General features: G+C 50.5%; 7 protein-coding genes across 18 annotated transcripts; 3 read left to right on the forward strand and 4 right to left on the reverse strand.

Moving 5' to 3' along the window:
* Positions 1-546: 546 nt before the first annotated feature.
* H257_02965 (hypothetical protein) lies at positions 547-1,308 on the reverse strand. Its single transcript, XM_009826824.1, has 4 exons — positions 1,079-1,308; positions 926-1,012; positions 787-868; positions 547-736 (listed from the first exon to the last, which is right to left on the reverse strand). Exons 1-4 carry the CDS (start codon positions 1,116-1,118, stop codon positions 598-600), a joined length of 348 nt encoding a protein of 115 aa, XP_009825126.1. The 5' UTR covers positions 1,119-1,308; the 3' UTR covers positions 547-597.
* A 59-nt stretch (positions 1,309-1,367) lies between these two features.
* On the reverse strand, positions 1,368-3,282 carry H257_02966 (hypothetical protein). Of its 7 annotated transcripts, none has more exons than XM_009826827.1 (8): positions 3,243-3,282; positions 3,129-3,180; positions 2,885-3,058; positions 2,752-2,842; positions 2,462-2,693; positions 1,800-2,407; positions 1,683-1,738; positions 1,368-1,626 (listed from the first exon to the last, which is right to left on the reverse strand). In XM_009826827.1, exons 1-8 carry the CDS (start codon positions 3,269-3,271, stop codon positions 1,405-1,407), a joined length of 1,464 nt encoding a protein of 487 aa, XP_009825129.1. In that variant the 5' UTR covers positions 3,272-3,282; the 3' UTR covers positions 1,368-1,404. The 7 variants fall into 7 exon arrangements, with proteins under 7 accessions (XP_009825129.1, XP_009825130.1, XP_009825128.1 ...); XM_009826828.1 differs by having other exon boundaries at positions 3,113-3,180; XM_009826826.1 differs by having other exon boundaries at positions 2,462-2,618; positions 3,113-3,282.
* An 86-nt stretch (positions 3,283-3,368) lies between these two features.
* On the forward strand, positions 3,369-4,487 carry H257_02967. 2 transcript variants are annotated; one of them, XM_009826832.1, is made up of 5 exons: positions 3,369-3,712; positions 3,763-3,944; positions 3,996-4,055; positions 4,112-4,168; positions 4,217-4,487. In XM_009826832.1, exons 1-5 carry the CDS (start codon positions 3,442-3,444, stop codon positions 4,391-4,393), a joined length of 747 nt encoding a protein of 248 aa, XP_009825134.1. In that variant the 5' UTR covers positions 3,369-3,441; the 3' UTR covers positions 4,394-4,487. The 2 variants fall into 2 exon arrangements, with proteins under 2 accessions (XP_009825134.1, XP_009825135.1); XM_009826833.1 differs by having other exon boundaries at positions 3,996-4,168.
* Positions 4,488-4,555: 68 nt separating this feature from the next.
* Positions 4,556-7,791, forward strand: H257_02968. Of its 2 annotated transcripts, none has more exons than XM_009826834.1 (13): positions 4,556-5,051; positions 5,095-5,236; positions 5,286-5,348; positions 5,681-5,749; positions 5,826-6,015; positions 6,104-6,203; positions 6,292-6,403; positions 6,452-6,577; positions 6,630-6,788; positions 7,096-7,224; positions 7,303-7,416; positions 7,469-7,594; positions 7,650-7,791. In XM_009826834.1, the coding sequence occupies exons 1-13, from the start codon at positions 4,579-4,581 to the stop codon at positions 7,737-7,739; spliced, it is 1,893 nt and encodes a 630-aa protein (XP_009825136.1). In that variant the 5' UTR covers positions 4,556-4,578; the 3' UTR covers positions 7,740-7,791. The 2 variants fall into 2 exon arrangements, with proteins under 2 accessions (XP_009825136.1, XP_009825137.1); XM_009826835.1 differs by having other exon boundaries at positions 5,143-5,236.
* Positions 7,792-8,024: 233 nt separating this feature from the next.
* On the reverse strand, positions 8,025-10,979 carry H257_02969 (hypothetical protein). 4 transcript variants are annotated; one of them, XM_009826836.1, is made up of 7 exons: positions 10,801-10,979; positions 10,579-10,752; positions 10,440-10,530; positions 10,132-10,396; positions 9,461-10,077; positions 9,281-9,336; positions 8,025-8,351 (listed from the first exon to the last, which is right to left on the reverse strand). In XM_009826836.1, exons 1-7 carry the CDS (start codon positions 10,960-10,962, stop codon positions 8,079-8,081), a joined length of 1,638 nt encoding a protein of 545 aa, XP_009825138.1. In that variant the 5' UTR covers positions 10,963-10,979; the 3' UTR covers positions 8,025-8,078. The 4 variants fall into 4 exon arrangements, with proteins under 4 accessions (XP_009825138.1, XP_009825139.1, XP_009825140.1 ...); XM_009826837.1 differs by lacking the exon at positions 10,801-10,979 and having other exon boundaries at positions 10,579-10,783; XM_009826838.1 differs by lacking the exon at positions 8,025-8,351 and having other exon boundaries at positions 9,117-9,336.
* A 366-nt stretch (positions 10,980-11,345) lies between these two features.
* Positions 11,346-14,263, forward strand: H257_02970 (TKL protein kinase). Its single transcript, XM_009826840.1, has 3 exons — positions 11,346-11,948; positions 12,001-13,935; positions 14,024-14,263. The coding sequence occupies exons 1-3, from the start codon at positions 11,414-11,416 to the stop codon at positions 14,209-14,211; spliced, it is 2,658 nt and encodes an 885-aa protein (XP_009825142.1). The 5' UTR covers positions 11,346-11,413; the 3' UTR covers positions 14,212-14,263.
* A 151-nt stretch (positions 14,264-14,414) lies between these two features.
* Positions 14,415-15,315, reverse strand: H257_02971 (hypothetical protein). The gene has a single exon (XM_009826841.1). The coding sequence runs from the start codon at positions 15,301-15,303 to the stop codon at positions 14,455-14,457; it is 849 nt and encodes a 282-aa protein (XP_009825143.1). The 5' UTR covers positions 15,304-15,315; the 3' UTR covers positions 14,415-14,454.
* Positions 15,316-16,975: the final 1,660 nt, after the last annotated feature.

Below are 16,975 nucleotides of genomic sequence, written 5' to 3' on the forward strand. Positions count from 1 at the left end.
CTCTTGTGAAAGAATAATTCATTGGTGTGAGTGTATAAAGTAATTGGAGGAAGATGGTATAGTAAACAGTGATAGAGTGTGAAGTATGTTGAAGTGTTAGTTGGAGGAAGATGGTATAGTAAACAGTGAGTGATAGAGTTGAAGTATGTTGAAGTGTTAGGCTTCACAAGGGAGGAGTGCTGGGCCCTCGGAAACCTGTCCCGAGGTCAGTGGCAAGCCGCCTGAACCCCAGGAATCTATAAAAATGAATGTGAAAAAAAAACCATATTAAATATGGTAATCAGTTTTCACACTGATTAGAACAGATACTACACTTGATCTTAGCCAAAAGGCCGAGAAGGTATGATAATACCCGAAATCATCGTTTTATCTGCTGAGATTTGACTGAAATTATGTTGTATATATTTCACGCATAGGTTCGATTGAGTGTGCATATAAAATATATAATGTGTTTTAAGTTCGGGTTTGTAAAAATGAATATGTTGTGTAAACTGTTGGATATCTGTATAACATGCAACAGGAACTGTTGAATTGGATGTGAGTTTTCGGATAACATGCGTCAAAGTACATTCAGTTAAGGTAATTATACGTACTACTTTACTGATATAACGTTAGGCGAAATATCGCCTGCACCCCCTCTCTTAGCCGAAAGGATTGGCATCGAAATGTAGATCGGCTCGATGGGCATTGCATGCATGAGCCTTGGCCTCGGACGGAATAGAATGCATCGGCACATCTACATACGTGTTTCATTTCAGGTGCTGGGCAATGGCATTGTTGTAGTACCTGTTGGTTGTCGCCGACACACTTCGTGGAGGGCAATAGAAGCCAGCTGCACACCAACCAATGCATTGCCCGACGGTCAATCCTACTCCGTGATGCACGCAATTACACCGGATAAGCCATAATCCAACGTCAAATGTACCTGGAATGCCGCCGTACGGGCAGTCATACGCAATTCCACCCCGACACCCGACAAAGCTGTCGCACGTTGCACAGTGCTTGCCCCACTCTACATGAAACGTTAATACCAGGCACATCATTCCAGGTACATCATTCCCAGTAAACTATAACTTGCCTTGTACTATTGGTTGCGCCAACGGTGTAATAGCCAGCATCGACCGCCAGTGGAGCACTCGAGCCAACGGGGCAGAACACACTCATGTCACGTGATTTGGGTTGCTGAGGTGCTAGCCTGAGTGCAGTAGTACCCTGCAATGCCGACGCCTTTTAGTGAAGGAAGTTTGGATGATTCATGCATAGCAGATGTCAGGTGACCTGCGGAACACATGCCAGAACAAAATGGCGTCACAAGCTGGGCGGTGGTGCCAAGTAGTAGTAAGTCATTCAGAAACGGTTTCACTTTTGAACAGCCAAATTTGCGTGACAATATTTCTGTTAAGACTATTCCAGAAACGGCTCCTTGTGGTCCAAGTCCATGTCTCGAGGAGGCGAGAAGCGACTGAGCACGCCATGATGGGCTCTGTCCATGGCCACAAGCGCCACACCGAGCAGGGCGTTGGCCACGCCGAACCCCACAAACAGCACTTGAACGTGGGGAATGTACCGGTCGTAGTGGGCGTAGAGGGCTGCCACGACAAGGGGGGTGACCGCGGCACCCATATTCTATTACTCGTTCTTCATATGGAAAAAACACAAGATGTACACACATTCTGTCGTACCCCGACCATGGCCAGAAAGCCGTACGCTGTCCCGATCGCCCTTGGAGGCACGACCACTGCAAGACGTCAATGATCCGTATGCTTTATCTTGGACCGGATATACAAACACGTACGTACGGGGAAAGGCAGACCCCATGCTGGCTTGCAAAAAGCACTGGCTCACACCCAGCAGCAAGAGCGGTACTGTCACTGTCACTTGGGAGTAATTGATGGCGGCATGCGCCACCGCGACCCCGATCTCCGCCACGACACTTATCATCGGCCGCCTGCCAAACAAATCCACGAGCCACCCAGCCAACGGCGCCAAGCCAGTCTGCACCATGGGGTTGTAGCTCAGAGATGACGTGGCAGTCTCCGCCGCTTGGGATTTCGTGGCGCAGTAGCGATGGGTGAACGGGCCTTCCCTCCACGCAACGTCGTCGCAGTTGATATCTTCGTCTAGAATGTACGGCGGGGCTTTCGAGCACTGGAACTGGTCAAAGGGAGACGTGATGGAGCAGTTCTTGGAGAGTAATGGTAGTGGCCATGCAAATGGAGGGACATTTGGGCAGTGTGGGGATACGGCGTCGCAGTAGACGTTGTAGTAGCCGAGGCCGCAGCGCTGGCAGAGCGGCGGCGGTTGCTGGAAGTAGTCTCGTTCGAGAAAGACGCTCGTGGCAGTGTTGTTGAAGGGGCCGATGCAACTGTTGACGAGGGATTGCAACGCTAGGAGCCAGAACAGCCACCTACGAGAAACAGAGCCTGGGGATAAATATTGTTGAGGAACGATAGGTACCCACCCAAGCAGTTTGAGGTCGCGAATGGATGCCGCCTCTGACTTCTCGGAAGCGATATGCAATTTCTTGTCGATTTGGACAAGCAGCAGGGCCGCGACGAACGACAGACCGCACACGCCGGCGCCCACCCACAGCGCGGTCGTGACGTCGTAATGGTCGGCTATCCATGGACTCCATTTGTAATTGAGTACTGCTGAGAACGTGGAAAAGCTGTTGCTGAGTCCAAACACAAACGCTACCTCCATTGGTTAAGACATGGATTAGGTAGGTACTATTCATTAGGTACGTTGTACCTAGTTCGGACATGTCGAACCACTTGACGAGGACCTTGACCTGTGCTACACTCATGGTTTCGCCGCCAATGCCAAACACGATGCGACCGACCTAGTCAAGGATGTAAACTCGACAAGGAACCAAGGCTTGTACCAGGATGAGGTTAAAGTTGTGCATGGCGCTCCCGAGGGCGACGATCACTTGGCCAGCCAGGACCAGGCTCACGACGACCATGGTCATGGTCTGCACCCCCACGCGATCGATCAAGATGCCGCCAAAGAGTGGCAGCACCATATTGGGTACCGAGTACAGGCTGTACGTCAAGCTCTACGTTGGGCGTGTGATCGAGCACAAGTCGAGGTGGTGGAAAGGTACACGTACGAAGAGCAGCTCGTACTTGGTCTTGGGAATGCGGTGGAAGTGCTGCTGGAGCTGCGACTTCATGGCACCTGGGTTGTCATAGCAGTAGTTGAGACCCACCACCAGCAAGCTGCTGAGCACGAGGACCCACCGCTTCGCCGACGCGGCCTTCTCCAGCATAAGATTTGAAAACGTTCGACTGCGACACAAACATCCGGTTCACGAAGGATGTCGTTTTTATCCGGATGTGCATTGATTTCTCACAATCGCGTTGTCGCGCAGAAACCGTGGCGGTGGCGCGATCTGACTGCATGCGATGGCCATTCTCGATTTAGCCGACATACCCCACGATGGAGCTGACCATAGTGCAAGACGAACGCCGCCTGGAAGCGGAGCATGAGAAGGTGCTGCAGCAGCAGACGAGTCGGCCCGTGACCACGCGCGTCCGCGATGCCCTCCGACGGTTCACGCAACGCAACATTGTTGGCAAGCTCCGAGAAGAGACGACAACTGTGTTCAACCAAGAGGAGTATGCAAGCGAGAAAGAAAAGTACTTGAAGCTATTTGAGCATCTAAAGGGCCAGGAAGCGTCGCTGAAGCAGCTGGGTTTGTGTGTGTCCCGTACGAAGTCATCATGTCAAGGTCGATGGCTGACGCGGCTGCTAACGTAGGCCTCGGAGACGCGCTATTCGATGTAGGCGAATGCAATGCACGCATCAAGATGGACCACTCGGACACGCGATTCCGAGATGTCATGCGTCAAATGCAGGGCAAGACCACGACGTATGGCCCGACCATGGAGCAGCATGTGCTTCCGCAACTTCGCCAGCACGTCCAAAGCATGGAGGCACTGGTATGTGCATGTCCTTGGATATTTCCATTTCACTGAGGTTTTTGCTGGTAGATGGTCCAGATGCACCAGCGGGACAACCTCGAGTTGGATTTCCACACTGCAGTGCACAAGGTACAGGATTTGTCCAATATGTCAAGCACTGGATGACTGGATCGCCGCATGAACAGCATGAAAAAGCCAAACGCAAGGGGAAGATGCACGTCATTAAAGAAACCGGACAGCAGGTAGAGGAGAGTACCGCCTCGTGGGGTTGTCATGAGCAGTTTGTGTAGATGCACGATGCACAGCATGCGCTGGTGGTGGTGACCCGAGTTCTCCTGGGAGAGTTCAAGCGGGTTCAGTCCATCAAGGGGAGTTTGACAGAGGAGACGCTGCTTCTCACCTGCACATCCATGGGTCAGCTCATGAACCAGATGACGTCGATTGCTTCCGCGGGCACGTCTACCTGAGACGACGACACATGCTCAATTTCAAAACGTGTTATGCTGAACACATTTCGAAAAATAGTGAATTTTATTGATAATTTTACGTATATTTTATGCATTTATGGTCCATCCGGATATAGAATAGTATCCGGATACTTGAGCGAAACGACGCGATATAATTAGGCGAAGGGACGTAACATCGTGGGCCGATGGCGACAGCTAAGACGCATGCGATCGCAGAGCTCATGCAGAAGCTCAAGGCGGGAGACATCTCCAAGGCCGAGCTCTTCATGCAGCTGTCCAAGCTTCAGCCTACAGGTGGTGGCGGCGGTGGGCCAGAACCGCCTGCGCCGACAGTGCCCTTCAAGCGGAGCGGGACGTCGTTTGCGGCGTCCGTGGTGGAGAGCAACGAGCGCGGAGCAGGAGGCATGTCGTCTTTGCGGCCACAGCATCATTCGCTTTACGATACGGATCGAGCTGGGGTTTCACACGATCAAGCCAAGCTAATATCGGTCCAACAGCTCTTGGCGAGCCGGCTAGCCGCCGAGAAAGCCCACCAGCTCCAGCACACCATGTTGCCGCCCGACGAAACTCGCCAAGCAGCAGCGCCAGCACCGTCGGCAGCATTCGTGGCAACGGATCCATTTGCATATTCCCCGATGCAGGAAAGCCCCACTTTCGAGTACGTTTTTGTCCTGTGTGTTTGGGGCGTAAAGTATCCCCAGGGATGGTTCGCTGAGCGGCAGATCGTCCCAACTAAACGACTATGACAGCGGCGCGTCCCGGTATGTGCACTACTTGGATGAAGATTCGTTCCATGTTCGCGTGTCGCGGTGGAAGCAGCAAAAGGAGAGTCTTAAGGAGAAGGTGCCAACATATCCATGGATGTCGTTTCGGACGATGATTGTCCACGTAGCTTAAACAAGAGCAACTCGAGGTCGAACTCAATGAATGCACGTTCCAGCCTACCATCAACCCGGTACTTTACTAAGGATATATCTTAGTGTACATTTGGACTACTTTAGGGCGGATTCTTTGCCAAATCTATCGATATCTTGTTTGTCCTGACTTTTGTATGTAAAGATCGTCCAGTGTCACACTAATTTCAGTCACACACTTCTTCGATGATGAAATGGTCCAAGAGTGGATGTGATTGGCCACTTGATTCGTGTTCTGGGTTTTGATTGGTCGTATATCGATATTGTCTGCCAATTGATTTGGTTCTTCTGGTCATTCGATTGAGCAGCACCCAAACACTCCAATTTCGAATAATCGACTTGACAATAGTATTGAGTTTGTGTATACTGGTAGAAATCCCATAAAGTGGCGTCCAAGTTGCGGCACCGCACCACCGATTCAGTAGCCGATCGGTTGTACAAGGTAAACAAACCACCATGCAATACCTGAATGTCAAGTATCAATATATGTATATAATTATATATATATATATGGTTAGGATGTCATCAACTACAAACTGCGAGATGAAATGACGCTACGGGCAAGAGAACAAGAGGAACTAGACCAGCAGCGCGAGTGCACGTTCAAGCCGACTTTGAACAAAACTTCCATGGTTCCGTCGGTTCGGTCGAAATACAAAGAACCAGTGTATAACAAAAAGTTTCTCGGCCCGCCCACTCTGTCCACAGGTAACTTACAATATATATATATATATTTGAGATAACTGTTCATATATATATATATATTATTTGAGATAATTGTTCCTTCTGGCTGTAGACATGGACGAGTGTACGTTCAACCCGAAGATCAACGTCATTCCCAAAGACATGGTGTCGGCCCAGCTGTACACTCAGCAAAATATATTTGATCGATTGAGGTACTGTACACTACTCGTGATAAGCTAGTTCTTATATATATATATATATATATATATATATAATATTGAATTCTCTGATACATTGTAGTCGGCCGGCCACTGCGATTGAAACCCCTGAAACACCCCTGGAACTTTTGGACGAATCCTCGAGATGTGATGGTGGGCCGCGGAGTCTGGACGACAGCAAAACACACACAGAGGTAGGCTATATGGGGTGTAAAGTGTACCCATGGATGACACTGTTGTAGAACGAAGGGTCTCGGCCGACGTCGGCGGGGTCGGTGGGCGATGGCCGGGATCGGAACCGGCGGTTTCGGGCGTTTGTGCGTCGGCAGGCGGCGCAAGAGTCGGACCGGCAGCGAAAGATCGATGCGGTATACATTGCCTCATACTATGACGTGGCACGCTCACAATCGGTCGTCGCAGGCGCGGGAAACCCACGCGTTCGACTTTAAACCAGCGATCAACAAAAAGTCGAGCGAAATCATGCAACAAGGCCGAAAAGGCGACTTTATCGAACGCGTGGCCAAGTACGCACTGCGGAAAGAGCACGACAAGCTCAAGAAAAAGTCCATCAAGTTGCAGGTTTGTATATATATATATATAATATATTGTCCCTTTACCCAACATTTGGACTGCTTTTGTGCGGATTCTTTGCCAAATCTGTCGATCGATTATTGTTTGTCCTGCCTTTTGTATGGAAAGATTGTCACACTAATTTCATTCACACACTAAATCGATGTTGACTTCTTCGAAGAGTGGATGATTATTTGATTGGCTACTTGATGAGTGTTGTGGGTTTTGATTGGTCGTCGTATATCGATTGATCTCGAAGTTGACTATATCCATGGGTACAGTTTACGCCCGAAACTCACATACAGTATGTGGACAGGACCCCCAGTGCACATTCAAGCCCAAGATCAACAACGTGAGCGCTAACCGCGTGGCACGAAGCGTGACGGAGCTCAGTCGCGGCGACTTGCTCAAGCGAGAAACCACCCAGCGTCTACTGAAACTGCGGGTAAGAAGTATAGAAAATGGCCGTTATGTTGAGCAATATATGTCGTCCCAACCAAAATACATCCATGGATATGTTTAGATGGAGCAGCACGAAATGGCCCAGCTAACGTTCAAACCGTCGGTAAACTCGACGAGCATCCCCCACGTCGAGAGCAAGCTCAAAGTGGTGTCGAATCCCGACACTTATGTCCAAGTACGAGTGATTGTGTCATTCTTTGAGTGAATGACGTGGCACGATCTCGTAGCGTCTGCAAGAACACACGCTGAAACTGTACGAAAAGCAGCGCAAGGCACTGCAGGAGCAAGAGATCCTAGAGTTTACTGAATGCACGTTCAAGCCGCAAACGATCGACGTGCCGAGCTACATCTCGGTAACCAACATTCTGTTGTTTGATACGGAGTGTTGGTCTCACACGTGGACTTTAGCGCATAGCCAAGAGCATGGAAATAGCCAAAGCCGTCAAAGCCAAGCACGCGGCGCAGTACCCACGCCGCGCCAAACCCGATTGGAAATGACAAACATGTAGTACTAGTACATACTAATAATAGTACCAATGTGTAGCACACACTCTAGTAGTATTACTACGACGACGACTCGTCCCACAGTTACACGTACTTGCTCTGTCGACATCGAGTGTTTGTTACTATGAATTGCCCTCCTCTTTGCGCAATGAAATACTATAAAAAACGTGAATATAATTATATACTTTGAAGTGTATTGACTGTGCAATGCAATCTCAAATAAATTCAAAAAACACAAGTGCCTATTGAAATAAATCGTTCAATTTTACAGTTAATTATGAGCTACAAAAGTACTATGATATTAATACTTGGGTCTACCATGCCATCTCCACATTATATTATTTCTTGGTCGAGCAGCAACGGCTGGTCCAACTCGTCTTGATCATGTGGGGGGAAGTAGCGGGGGGTACCACCACCATGCCACTCTGTCAGCACCTTCCGATTCAGCACGTGGCCCCGCGCCATATCCAGGGCGTTGAGAGCCACGCCCAGAGCCAGCGTCCACGCCGCACTCGCGATGAACACGACCTCCACATGCGGAATGTATGCATCATATGCATTAAACACTGCCGCCACGACCAACGGCACGATCGCCAGCCCACAATTCTACCCCAAGTAACAAGAAATAAATATTGTCAAATCGATTCGAAACTGCCCTCATCAGAATCGAATGTCTTAGGAGAATGGATGAAAGAACCGCCTAAGCCAATCAATTCATGTTCTAGTGCATTTCTGCCAATCCAAACGTTTGACTCAGCGCATTGGGCAAAACCATACAGTATATACTAATCTTTGTATTAGGGTGCGTCTGGTAAACGGAAATATTGCAATATTCAGGCCCAAAACGCCATTTTGGGGCCAAATTCAACAAATCTGATCAAAGTTGAAATATGTCTTGCTTGAAGAGTTTTAACCCAAATCCAATAATTCCACGTGGGATTTACTCGTTCAAGAGGTCCAAAACGCCACATTACAAAATGGACCTTTTACCTCCATTTTGAAAATGGCATTTTGGTTAATCCCATTTTGGCAGAAAATGGAATATTCTTTTTGAAATGTTACCAGACGCACCCTTATAGCTTAATCTTTTTGGATCAAATGGATTTGAATACTATTTGGCGAAATAACTTCCAAGTCCAAATGTGGGTGAAATGCACAATATCACAACCTGGACAACAACTACAACGTAGTAGTATTACAGTATATTGTTGATTAGGTTCAAATTTCCAGACCCCGTCGAATCGAATATCTCGCCGCCGAACCACGAATCGACGATGCTATTGGCTACCAATCCAGTTTTGAGTAGATTTGATTGGCTCTTACAGTATATTCAACCAATCACAACTCCAGCGTGATTCAATATTGATTAGACAAACAAACCACGCGAAGTTTGCAAGTGTATAGCAAATTCACAATACAAGTATTAATAGTACCTCTTCAAAGCGAAGTTTTATATAATATATAAAGATAATATTATCGGCCGAAGGAAGAGGAAAGAAAGCACATACAATCTACTATTCATAGAGTCACGTTACCGAAAACGCCGTGATGGCTCCAAATGCGGTGCCCACCACACTCGGGTCCACGACATCTACATGTGTACATTAAAAATGAAAGATATATATATATATATGCCTTAAAACATGAAAAAAACAAAAGATATATATATTATGAAAATCAAAGATGTATACAATTCGAAGCACAGTGTCACTTACACGGGATACACGGCCACATGGTGGACGAGAACAGGCACGCGCCGACACCCAAGGCCGCGAGTACTTTGTACGCGGAGACTGTAGTGTAGGCGAGGGCAACATGGGCGGCAACGAGGAGGAATTCCGCCGCTAGAGCTAGCATCGGCCGCAACCCCACGGCGTCCACGACACTCCCGCTCAATGGTGCCACGACCGCCACGATCAACGGCATCACACTCATGGCCTGTGTCGCAGATTCCGCCGCTTGGGATTTCGTAGCGCAGTAGCGATGGGTGAATGGGCCTTCCCTCCACGCAACGTCGTCGCAGTTGATATCTTGGTCTAGAATGTATGGCGGGGCTTTTGAGCACTGGAACTGGTCAAAGGGAGACGTGATGGAGCAGTTCTGGGAGAGTAATGGTAGGGGCCACGCAAATGGAGGGACATTTGGGCAGTGTGGAGATACGGCGTCGCAGTCAAATGAGCGGTTGTAGTAACCGATGCCGCAGCGCTGGCAGAGCGGCGGCGGTTGCTGGAAGTAGTCGCGTTCGAGTAAAACTGAGCTGGCGACGTTGTTGAACGGCCCAATCACAGCGTAGAACGATACGTACGAGATGGCAATAAGCCAAAAGGATGCGCTATATACATACACACTTGGCATATCGAGAGATGTGGCGGAGGTAGGTGCGCACCTGAACGAGGCTAGCCAAGCAGGGCGGCGGGTCGATGGCGAGGTAGTAGGTGTAGGTGCAGCAGGGCCCTTGATTGGATCTGGAGAAGTGTGTGCGGCGTCCACACGCACAAGAACGTAGGTGCAGGTCAACGAAAACACGCAGAACGCCACACCCACCCACAGCGCCGTGGTCACGCTATACGTGTCTGCGATTACCGGACTCAACTTATCGTTCAAGACAGTGCCCAGTCGTGCAAACAGCGTGTTGATGCCGAATGCAAACGCTGGAAAAGAGTGTGAGATTGGATGCTACGATGGTCGGAGTACCCAATTCGCTCGAGTCAAACCACAGCGTAACAAACGTGCTCTGCGCGACCCACATGGTTTCCCCGCCGAGGCCAAAGAGCATGCGGCCGGCCTGCACGTGAGGACATGAGGGTGGAAGGACCATGGAGGGAGGACGCACCAGCATGAGGTAGAAGTTCTCAAAGGTGCACCCGACGGCGAACACGATCTGTCCTGCGAGGAGGAGCAAGGAAAGGGCGAGGGCCATGGATCGAACGCCAAACTTGTCCACGAGCATGCCTCCAAAGAAGGGCAGAACCATGTTCGGGGTCGAGTACAAGGTGTACGACAAGCTCTACGCAGCGAGCCATGAGCGTGATGGCCTCACTCGATCATCACGAACGAAAAGGAACTCGTAATGAGCTTTGGGAAGGTGGTGGAAGCGTTGCTGGAGCTGCATCTTGAGCGCGCTGGGGTTATCGTAGCAGTAAGCACTCCCAAACACCATGAGACTGGACAGGACCAGCACCAGCATGTGCGTCCGTCGCCGCTCCAGTCGCTTCATCTGAAGTCGATCAAGAAGATCGTAGAAGCGATCACGCGTGTTCATTGGCTTGTTCCAAGACCGTTTTCCATTTCTTGAAAACGATATGGAGTTCTTCCTATCATGCTGGTCATGTCACGTTCTGCCATATTGACACGCGTTCATTGGTTGAAGTTTCGACTTCCGTGTCTTATATCTCACATCCGATATGGCAGCTGGAAGTAAACTGTGCATGTATACTTACAGAATGCACTTTTGAGCCACTTTGCCCTTTCGTCGTTCGTGTCGAAACCTCCAATCCCATTGCAAGCAGTTCTCGAGTTTCATTGGTCGCCGTTTCAAATACCGTATCTACTATCTCGTTACTCCTATTCCCGCTAAGGCTGTATCCTGGCTATACTTAGGCGCCCAAGCTGTTTCAGTTATCTTGCAACCACCACGTCCTAGACAAAGCGGCGGAGAGGCGAGTTAGATGGCGACAGGACGGCGTCCCATGCCCAAGGTATCTCCCAACGCCACGGACGGCGGCGACTCCCCGAGCAAGATGGGCGCCGGTTCCATCTTCTTCCGCAAGACCGCGTCCAAGCGCGAGTCCAAGAAACGCACGGAGGAGTTCGAGATCAACTTTATGAGTCTGCGCTTCGCCGACAACGACCTCGAGGGCCGCTTCCGCCTGGCGAGGCAGGCCAAGTACCGCAGCCGACTCCGCTACGGCGCTGGGTTCACGGCGTGCGTGATCCCGCTGCTCGTGGTCATGCAGGCCACCCTCAAGCGCGACACGACCAACCACTGGACCGAGGTACCGCTCGTGCTCATCTTCCCGGGGATCGTCGGGCTCTGCGGCTTCAGCGTCGTCGTGTTCAGCGGGTACTTCCAGAGCGCCAACAGCAGCGCGGCGCTCACCCTCGTATGCCTCGTCGGCCAAGTATGTGCCCTGCTTGACACTACCGCCGCCGCCACAGATGTGACGGAGAAGAATGTGTGGGTGCAGTTTATCTTTTCGTTGGGTATGTCCGTCTCGAGATAATATGCTGTCCGGTTCGATATACGTACTCGTAGGCATCACGTCGTCGACGGGGCTTACGTTCATTGAAGCCGGTGTCGTGCTGATATGCAGTAGCTTGTGCTTTATCGTGATGGCTTGGGCACATTACTCGGTCGAGCCCACCATGAGTCTGAGCAGTCCGGGGACGTCCATGGCTGCCGTATTCCTTTACTCGATCTTCCTCTCGTTTCTGTCGTGGAACTGGGAGTACGAAGAGCGCCGCGATTTTGTCTTGACGGAGCGGTTGGCCAAGGAAAACGTGCAGATTCAAATGACGATGGAGATGACGGGATGGTTCAGCGGCGGCGCGGCCGTGTCTAGCGAGGGCGGCGGTGGTGGCGTCCACAGCCAAGGCGGGGTCCTCCACTCCAACTGCCACATCGACCCGAAAGACGTCGAGCTCGGCAACGAGCTCGGTAGCGGAACATTTGGCTGCGTATACGCAGCGCGATGGAAGGAAACCAGCGTGGCCGTGAAGAAGATCACATTGCAGGGGGACACACAGGCGATCGTGACATCGTTCGGGGCGGAAGCATCCGTGATGGCGCAGCTCCGCCATCCAAACGTGGTCATGTTTATGGGCGTGATGCTCCACCCAGAATACGTGGGGTTGGTCATGGAGATATGCCCCAAGGGTAGCGTTCACGGCGTCATTCACTCGGAGGAGCTCAAGATCGACTGGACGCTGCTGCTACGCATGCTCCTCGACTCGGCCCGCGGCATGAACTTCCTGCACAGCTCGTCGCCGCCGCTCATCCATCGGGACCTCAAGTCCATCAACTTGCTCATCGATGCAGACTGGCGGTGCAAAGTTAGCGACTTTGGCCTGAGTAAACTCAAGGCATTCCGGGACGACTCGTTCAGCGAGTCCGCCACCAAGCGCATGTACGTTGGCACGCCCATGTGGCTCGCGCCCGAGGTCTTTAACGGCGACGAGCACACGGAGAAGACGGACGTGTACAGCTTTGGCATCATCCTGTACGAAGCGTTGAGCGGCGCGAGTCCGTTTGAAAACGTGAGCGCGGACGCGGTGCCGTTCATCGTTCAAAGCGGCAAGCGGCCGACGGACTTCACGCCGCTGGAACCCCTCGAACATGCAGGACTCGAGCCCCTTCCCACACTCATGCACAAGTGTTGGGACGTGAACCCGATGGTCCGTCCGACGTTCACCGCGATCATCTCGGCGTTGCAGGTAGCGTTGATTGCGTTCTGCGGCGACGAAGCATGGGAAGACCACATCATCTTTCCCGATCGAAAGCTGGTTTTGACCAATGCTGTGGAGCCCGAAGATGGGTTTTTAATCACAGAGAAGGATGTCGTGTGCGGTGATAGCATCGGTAAGGGGGTGTTTGGGGTCGTGTACTCCGGCACGTACTTTGGCACGCCCGTAGCCATCAAGAAGCTCCCGATCGGAGCGGTGCCGAAGAACACAATGATTGAGTTTCACAAGGAATGCTCCATCATGAAAGGGCTGCATCACCCAAACATTGTGCTGTTTATGGGGTCGTGCTCGAACTCGCCCAATCTCCTGCTCGTGACGGAGCTGCTTGTGAATGGCAGCTTTTTTGATTACTACCACAAGAGACCCAAACCAGTAGGTGTAGCCGACCACCGATCGCTGTGCTATAACATCGCACTGGACATGGCGCGAGGCCTGGCGTATCTGCACAACCACATCCCCGTGGTGATTCATCGAGATCTCAAGTCTCAGAATATCCTCCTCGATGCAACCATGCGCACCAAAATTGCCGACTTTGGGCTGTCCAAGTTCCGCGAAGTAGGCAAGACCATGAGCATCTGCGGATCGCCGCTGTGGGTGGCACCTGAAGTGCTCCGGGGGGAGAAGTACGGCACGCCGTGCGACGTCTTTAGCTTTTCGATCATTGTATGGGAAGCGCTGGCGTGGTCCGAGCCGTACCCGTCGATGGGGTCGAGCGAAGTGATGAAGGGTAATGTACATACTTTGGTGTCCATATCGCGTACGAGATGAAGAGAACGGTGAGTTGATGTTTGTGTTTTGTGTGGGAAATACTGTAGGCGTCGCGTGCGGCAACTTGCGGCCAGTCAACCCCGACGACACCCCACTCTGCCTGGACAAACTGCTCAAGGAATGCTGGCAACGCAAACAAGAGCTCCGCCCAGGCTTTAACCAGATCGTGCCCATGCTCGAAGCCATGAAGGACGAGTTCCTGAACCTGCACAACGTCGGCAACAACGTTGGGTGAATAGAAACAGTGAAACGTATAACGTTATCTTGAATAAAAATTGTGTCCTTTTACCCAAAATTTGGATGACTTTTGGGCTGATTTTTGGCCAATTCTATCGATTTTGATTGGTCGTATATCGATCTATTTCGAAACCAGGCTTCTTATCGACGAATTACATTGAAGGTTTGTATGTCGTTTGCAACAAATCAAATCCGGTGTTTTTGTTGGACGGTTTATTATTATTATCCACATAAGGAATTTTCATACAGTGGGAGTGTCCGGTTGGACATGAAACACACGGTACCGATGGTTCAACGACGGTTGTCCGTGCAGCGAATACCGAGACCCCAATGCGCCCGTGACGGGGTTGGCGCGATGGTAGATGACTCTGCCCACGCGGGCGTGAACCAGTGCCATGGCGCACATGGCGCAAGGCTCGATGGCGACGAACACGTCGAGTCCTGTGCACAGATATGCATTGGAGGACGAAGAAGGTGCCGCGGCTTGCCGGGCGGCGACGGCATCCAACACCCGCAGGACGGCGTGCTTCATGAGCGGATTCTTCGAGGTCGATGGCGGCTCGTCCAAGGTCGATGCGACAACGTCCGATGGAGTGTGGGGATGTACGACGAGGCAATGGGACGCGGCACATCCAACGTCTGCTGTTGACATGATCTTGCCCTGAACAAGGGATCGCATTGTTGATATAAAGACGTCGGCGTCGTCCGCGGAGAGTTGCGTGGTCGTGGGATGCACGTGGAACACCATGGGCCAGACGGCGTTGCCAGCATGGAACTCTTCCTTGGACAACGCAGTGTGTTTCGGAACGTCTATCATACAGGGAGAAAGACCGTCGACATCGTGCAAGGCGGCAAGGACCACGGCGAGGACGTCGGCGTCCACAGACACGAGTGCGACCAGCGTGCCGTCGGCACTCTTCTTTATGCGCTTGAGATGGACGTACCCCATGTCTCGTAGAGACAGTGTCGTCTTCACGAGGCACTTCATGACGCGGTCGCCATGCTTTGCCGGGAATGAGATCGCATGGAAGGTCAGGCGGTCGCCGAAGTGCCGCGGCGTCGGCTCCACTTCGTTCACCTTCCAGGCCATGTTTGATTGGTTTAGACAATGGCCAATGAAACAACGCACGACCAGCGTGTCAGATGGACCACTTGGGGGTTGTGCTGGCGTTTTACCCATATAACCGAATCCACGTAAAGCGTTTTAGTCTCCACGAATAGTAGTCAAATGTATGTCGAGGGAGTCATATGGACAAAAAGCCTGTTGAAAAAGTCAAGTAGTGGGAGTGGTTAGGGGGACTTTTTCGGTTATAGTAATCATCTGAATAAGGGTAGAGAATGCACGAAATACCTTAAACTTATCGTCGGCCCTACAGTATTACCAACCACCGATGGGATGAAGTGGACGTGAATCAGGATGTACTGATATTACTGCGAGTACGTAGCTACATGGGACAAAACCTCGAACGATTGCTCTAGGCCTCGTGACCTGGAGCAGTAGTGTGAATTGCACTCCATGCTACCAGACTCCTATGGCAACTTTGCCGGCTTGTGGCGTAGGCGGACACACCCAGCCTACGCCACAAGCCGCCAAAGTTCCGCGTATATCGTGCGTGGGTCGTGTTTCGTGCTGCTTCTGTAAGACATCTTCTATAGTCGAGATATATGTACTGCCTAGATATAGAATGAACTTTGCTTGTGGTACCAACGGATGACTGAATGCGCAAGGGGATCGACATACCCGTGGACCAGTGAGCAGTGTGTATGAGGTGGCAAATTGAAGAATGACGACATTGAAATGTGTGGTTGGCCATAAAAATTAAATATTTATTTAATCAAAACGCAATATTTCTGGAAGATGGGCATCCTCAGGAGGAGACGTTTTACTATTAAACGCCTCGGTTCTTTCAGTTAAACCCACGAAATGTTGACGTTAAATCATTATTAGTTGCGTTTTTTACCCGTCATTTCTGAAAACGCATCATTAACTGTAAATTCGGCGATTTCTGATCTAAAATGTCCAAGGGCATTTGAAAAGTGTAAATATGGAAATCTGGGCCATTTGTTGAGCGATCACCATAGTTAAAAGCAACAGACACTTTTTGACCCTTACAAACGCGAGCTTAAAAAGCTACTACCTCTGTCCGAAAGTAGTTGCAACATTTGAGATTGATTCCGAAAATGGTAATGCAACAAATATCGCAAGTAATTCACCTGTAAAATGTTGAATAGTATTTCAACGATTGCAATTTTGTACGAATTGCTCATTGACTGTTGTATTCTAAATCTAAAGGAATCACACATGGGTGCAGATAATGTGAAAATACCGGACAAAATGTACGATACTACGGTGACTCTCATTATTAAATTAATATGAATGTTCCAACTACTTCCGGACAGAGGGTACTGTATAGTACTTTAATGAGAAGAATAGTTTCGATCCTTTATCCTTGTCAAGAAGGGGCACTTTGGCCTGTCTGCTTTGGCCTCTTTGGCACATCCGGATTGTATCCGGATTTTGTGCCCTCTGGGCAGATTTTTGGCTCCGACGGCACAAAACACCGGATAAGGATATTATCCGGTGTTCACTTTGGTTGGCTGTAAGCAGTCGGATAATCCTCACTTTCAGTTTTGCCCCCGACCACACAAGATAACGAGGGAAAAAACCAATAAAAGGCTGATGAACACAAAGCCGTGGCTGAATATCCCAAAGATATAAAGAGGTACCACGTTACAAACACCAACTCAATCATCTCCCAGTA

Source organism: Aphanomyces astaci (assembly GCF_000520075.1).
Source record: "Aphanomyces astaci strain APO3 unplaced genomic scaffold supercont1.5, whole genome shotgun sequence".
Classification (NCBI taxonomy): domain Eukaryota; phylum Oomycota; class Saprolegniomycetes; order Saprolegniales; family Verrucalvaceae; genus Aphanomyces; species Aphanomyces astaci.

Coding starts and splice junctions, on each gene's coding strand:
- H257_02970 (XM_009826840.1), top strand. CDS start 11,414: ATGGCGACAGGACGGCGTCCCATGCCCAAGGTATCTCCCAACGCCACG. Junction 11,949..12,000: donor GCAGTTTATCTTTTCGTTGG/GTATGTCCGTCT, acceptor ACGTACTCGTAG/GCATCACGTCGTCGACGGGG. Junction 13,936..14,023: donor GTCGAGCGAAGTGATGAAGG/GTAATGTACATA, acceptor GAAATACTGTAG/GCGTCGCGTGCGGCAACTTG.
- H257_02971 (XM_009826841.1), bottom strand. CDS start 15,303: ATGGCCTGGAAGGTGAACGAAGTGGAGCCGACGCCGCGGCACTTCGGC.
- H257_02967 (XM_009826832.1), top strand. CDS start 3,442: ATGGAGCTGACCATAGTGCAAGACGAACGCCGCCTGGAAGCGGAGCAT. Junction 3,713..3,762: donor GCTGGGTTTGTGTGTGTCCC/GTACGAAGTCAT, acceptor CTGCTAACGTAG/GCCTCGGAGACGCGCTATTC. Junction 3,945..3,995: donor TCCAAAGCATGGAGGCACTG/GTATGTGCATGT, acceptor TTTTGCTGGTAG/ATGGTCCAGATGCACCAGCG.
- H257_02966 (XM_009826825.1), bottom strand. CDS start 3,271: ATGCTGGAGAAGGCCGCGTCGGCGAAGCGGTGGGTCCTCGTGCTCAGC. Junction 2,694..2,751: donor GTTCGACATGTCCGAACTAG/GTACAACGTACC, acceptor CAATGGAGGTAG/CGTTTGTGTTTGGACTCAGC. Junction 1,627..1,682: donor GCTTTCTGGCCATGGTCGGG/GTACGACAGAAT, acceptor AACGAGTAATAG/AATATGGGTGCCGCGGTCAC.
- H257_02969 (XM_009826836.1), bottom strand. CDS start 10,962: ATGAAGCGACTGGAGCGGCGACGGACGCACATGCTGGTGCTGGTCCTG. Junction 10,397..10,439: donor GTTTGACTCGAGCGAATTGG/GTACTCCGACCA, acceptor ACTCTTTTCCAG/CGTTTGCATTCGGCATCAAC. Junction 8,352..9,280: donor GAGCCATCACGGCGTTTTCG/GTAACGTGACTC, acceptor TACTTGGGGTAG/AATTGTGGGCTGGCGATCGT.
- H257_02965 (XM_009826824.1), bottom strand. CDS start 1,118: ATGCTGGCTATTACACCGTTGGCGCAACCAATAGTACAAG. Junction 1,013..1,078: donor GGCGCAACCAATAGTACAAG/GCAAGTTATAGT, acceptor CGTTTCATGTAG/AGTGGGGCAAGCACTGTGCA. Junction 737..786: donor GTGTCGGCGACAACCAACAG/GTACTACAACAA, acceptor ACACGTATGTAG/ATGTGCCGATGCATTCTATT.
- H257_02968 (XM_009826834.1), top strand. CDS start 4,579: ATGGCGACAGCTAAGACGCATGCGATCGCAGAGCTCATGCAGAAGCTC. Junction 5,237..5,285: donor AGGAGAGTCTTAAGGAGAAG/GTGCCAACATAT, acceptor TTGTCCACGTAG/CTTAAACAAGAGCAACTCGA. Junction 6,578..6,629: donor GGCAGCGAAAGATCGATGCG/GTATACATTGCC, acceptor CGGTCGTCGCAG/GCGCGGGAAACCCACGCGTT.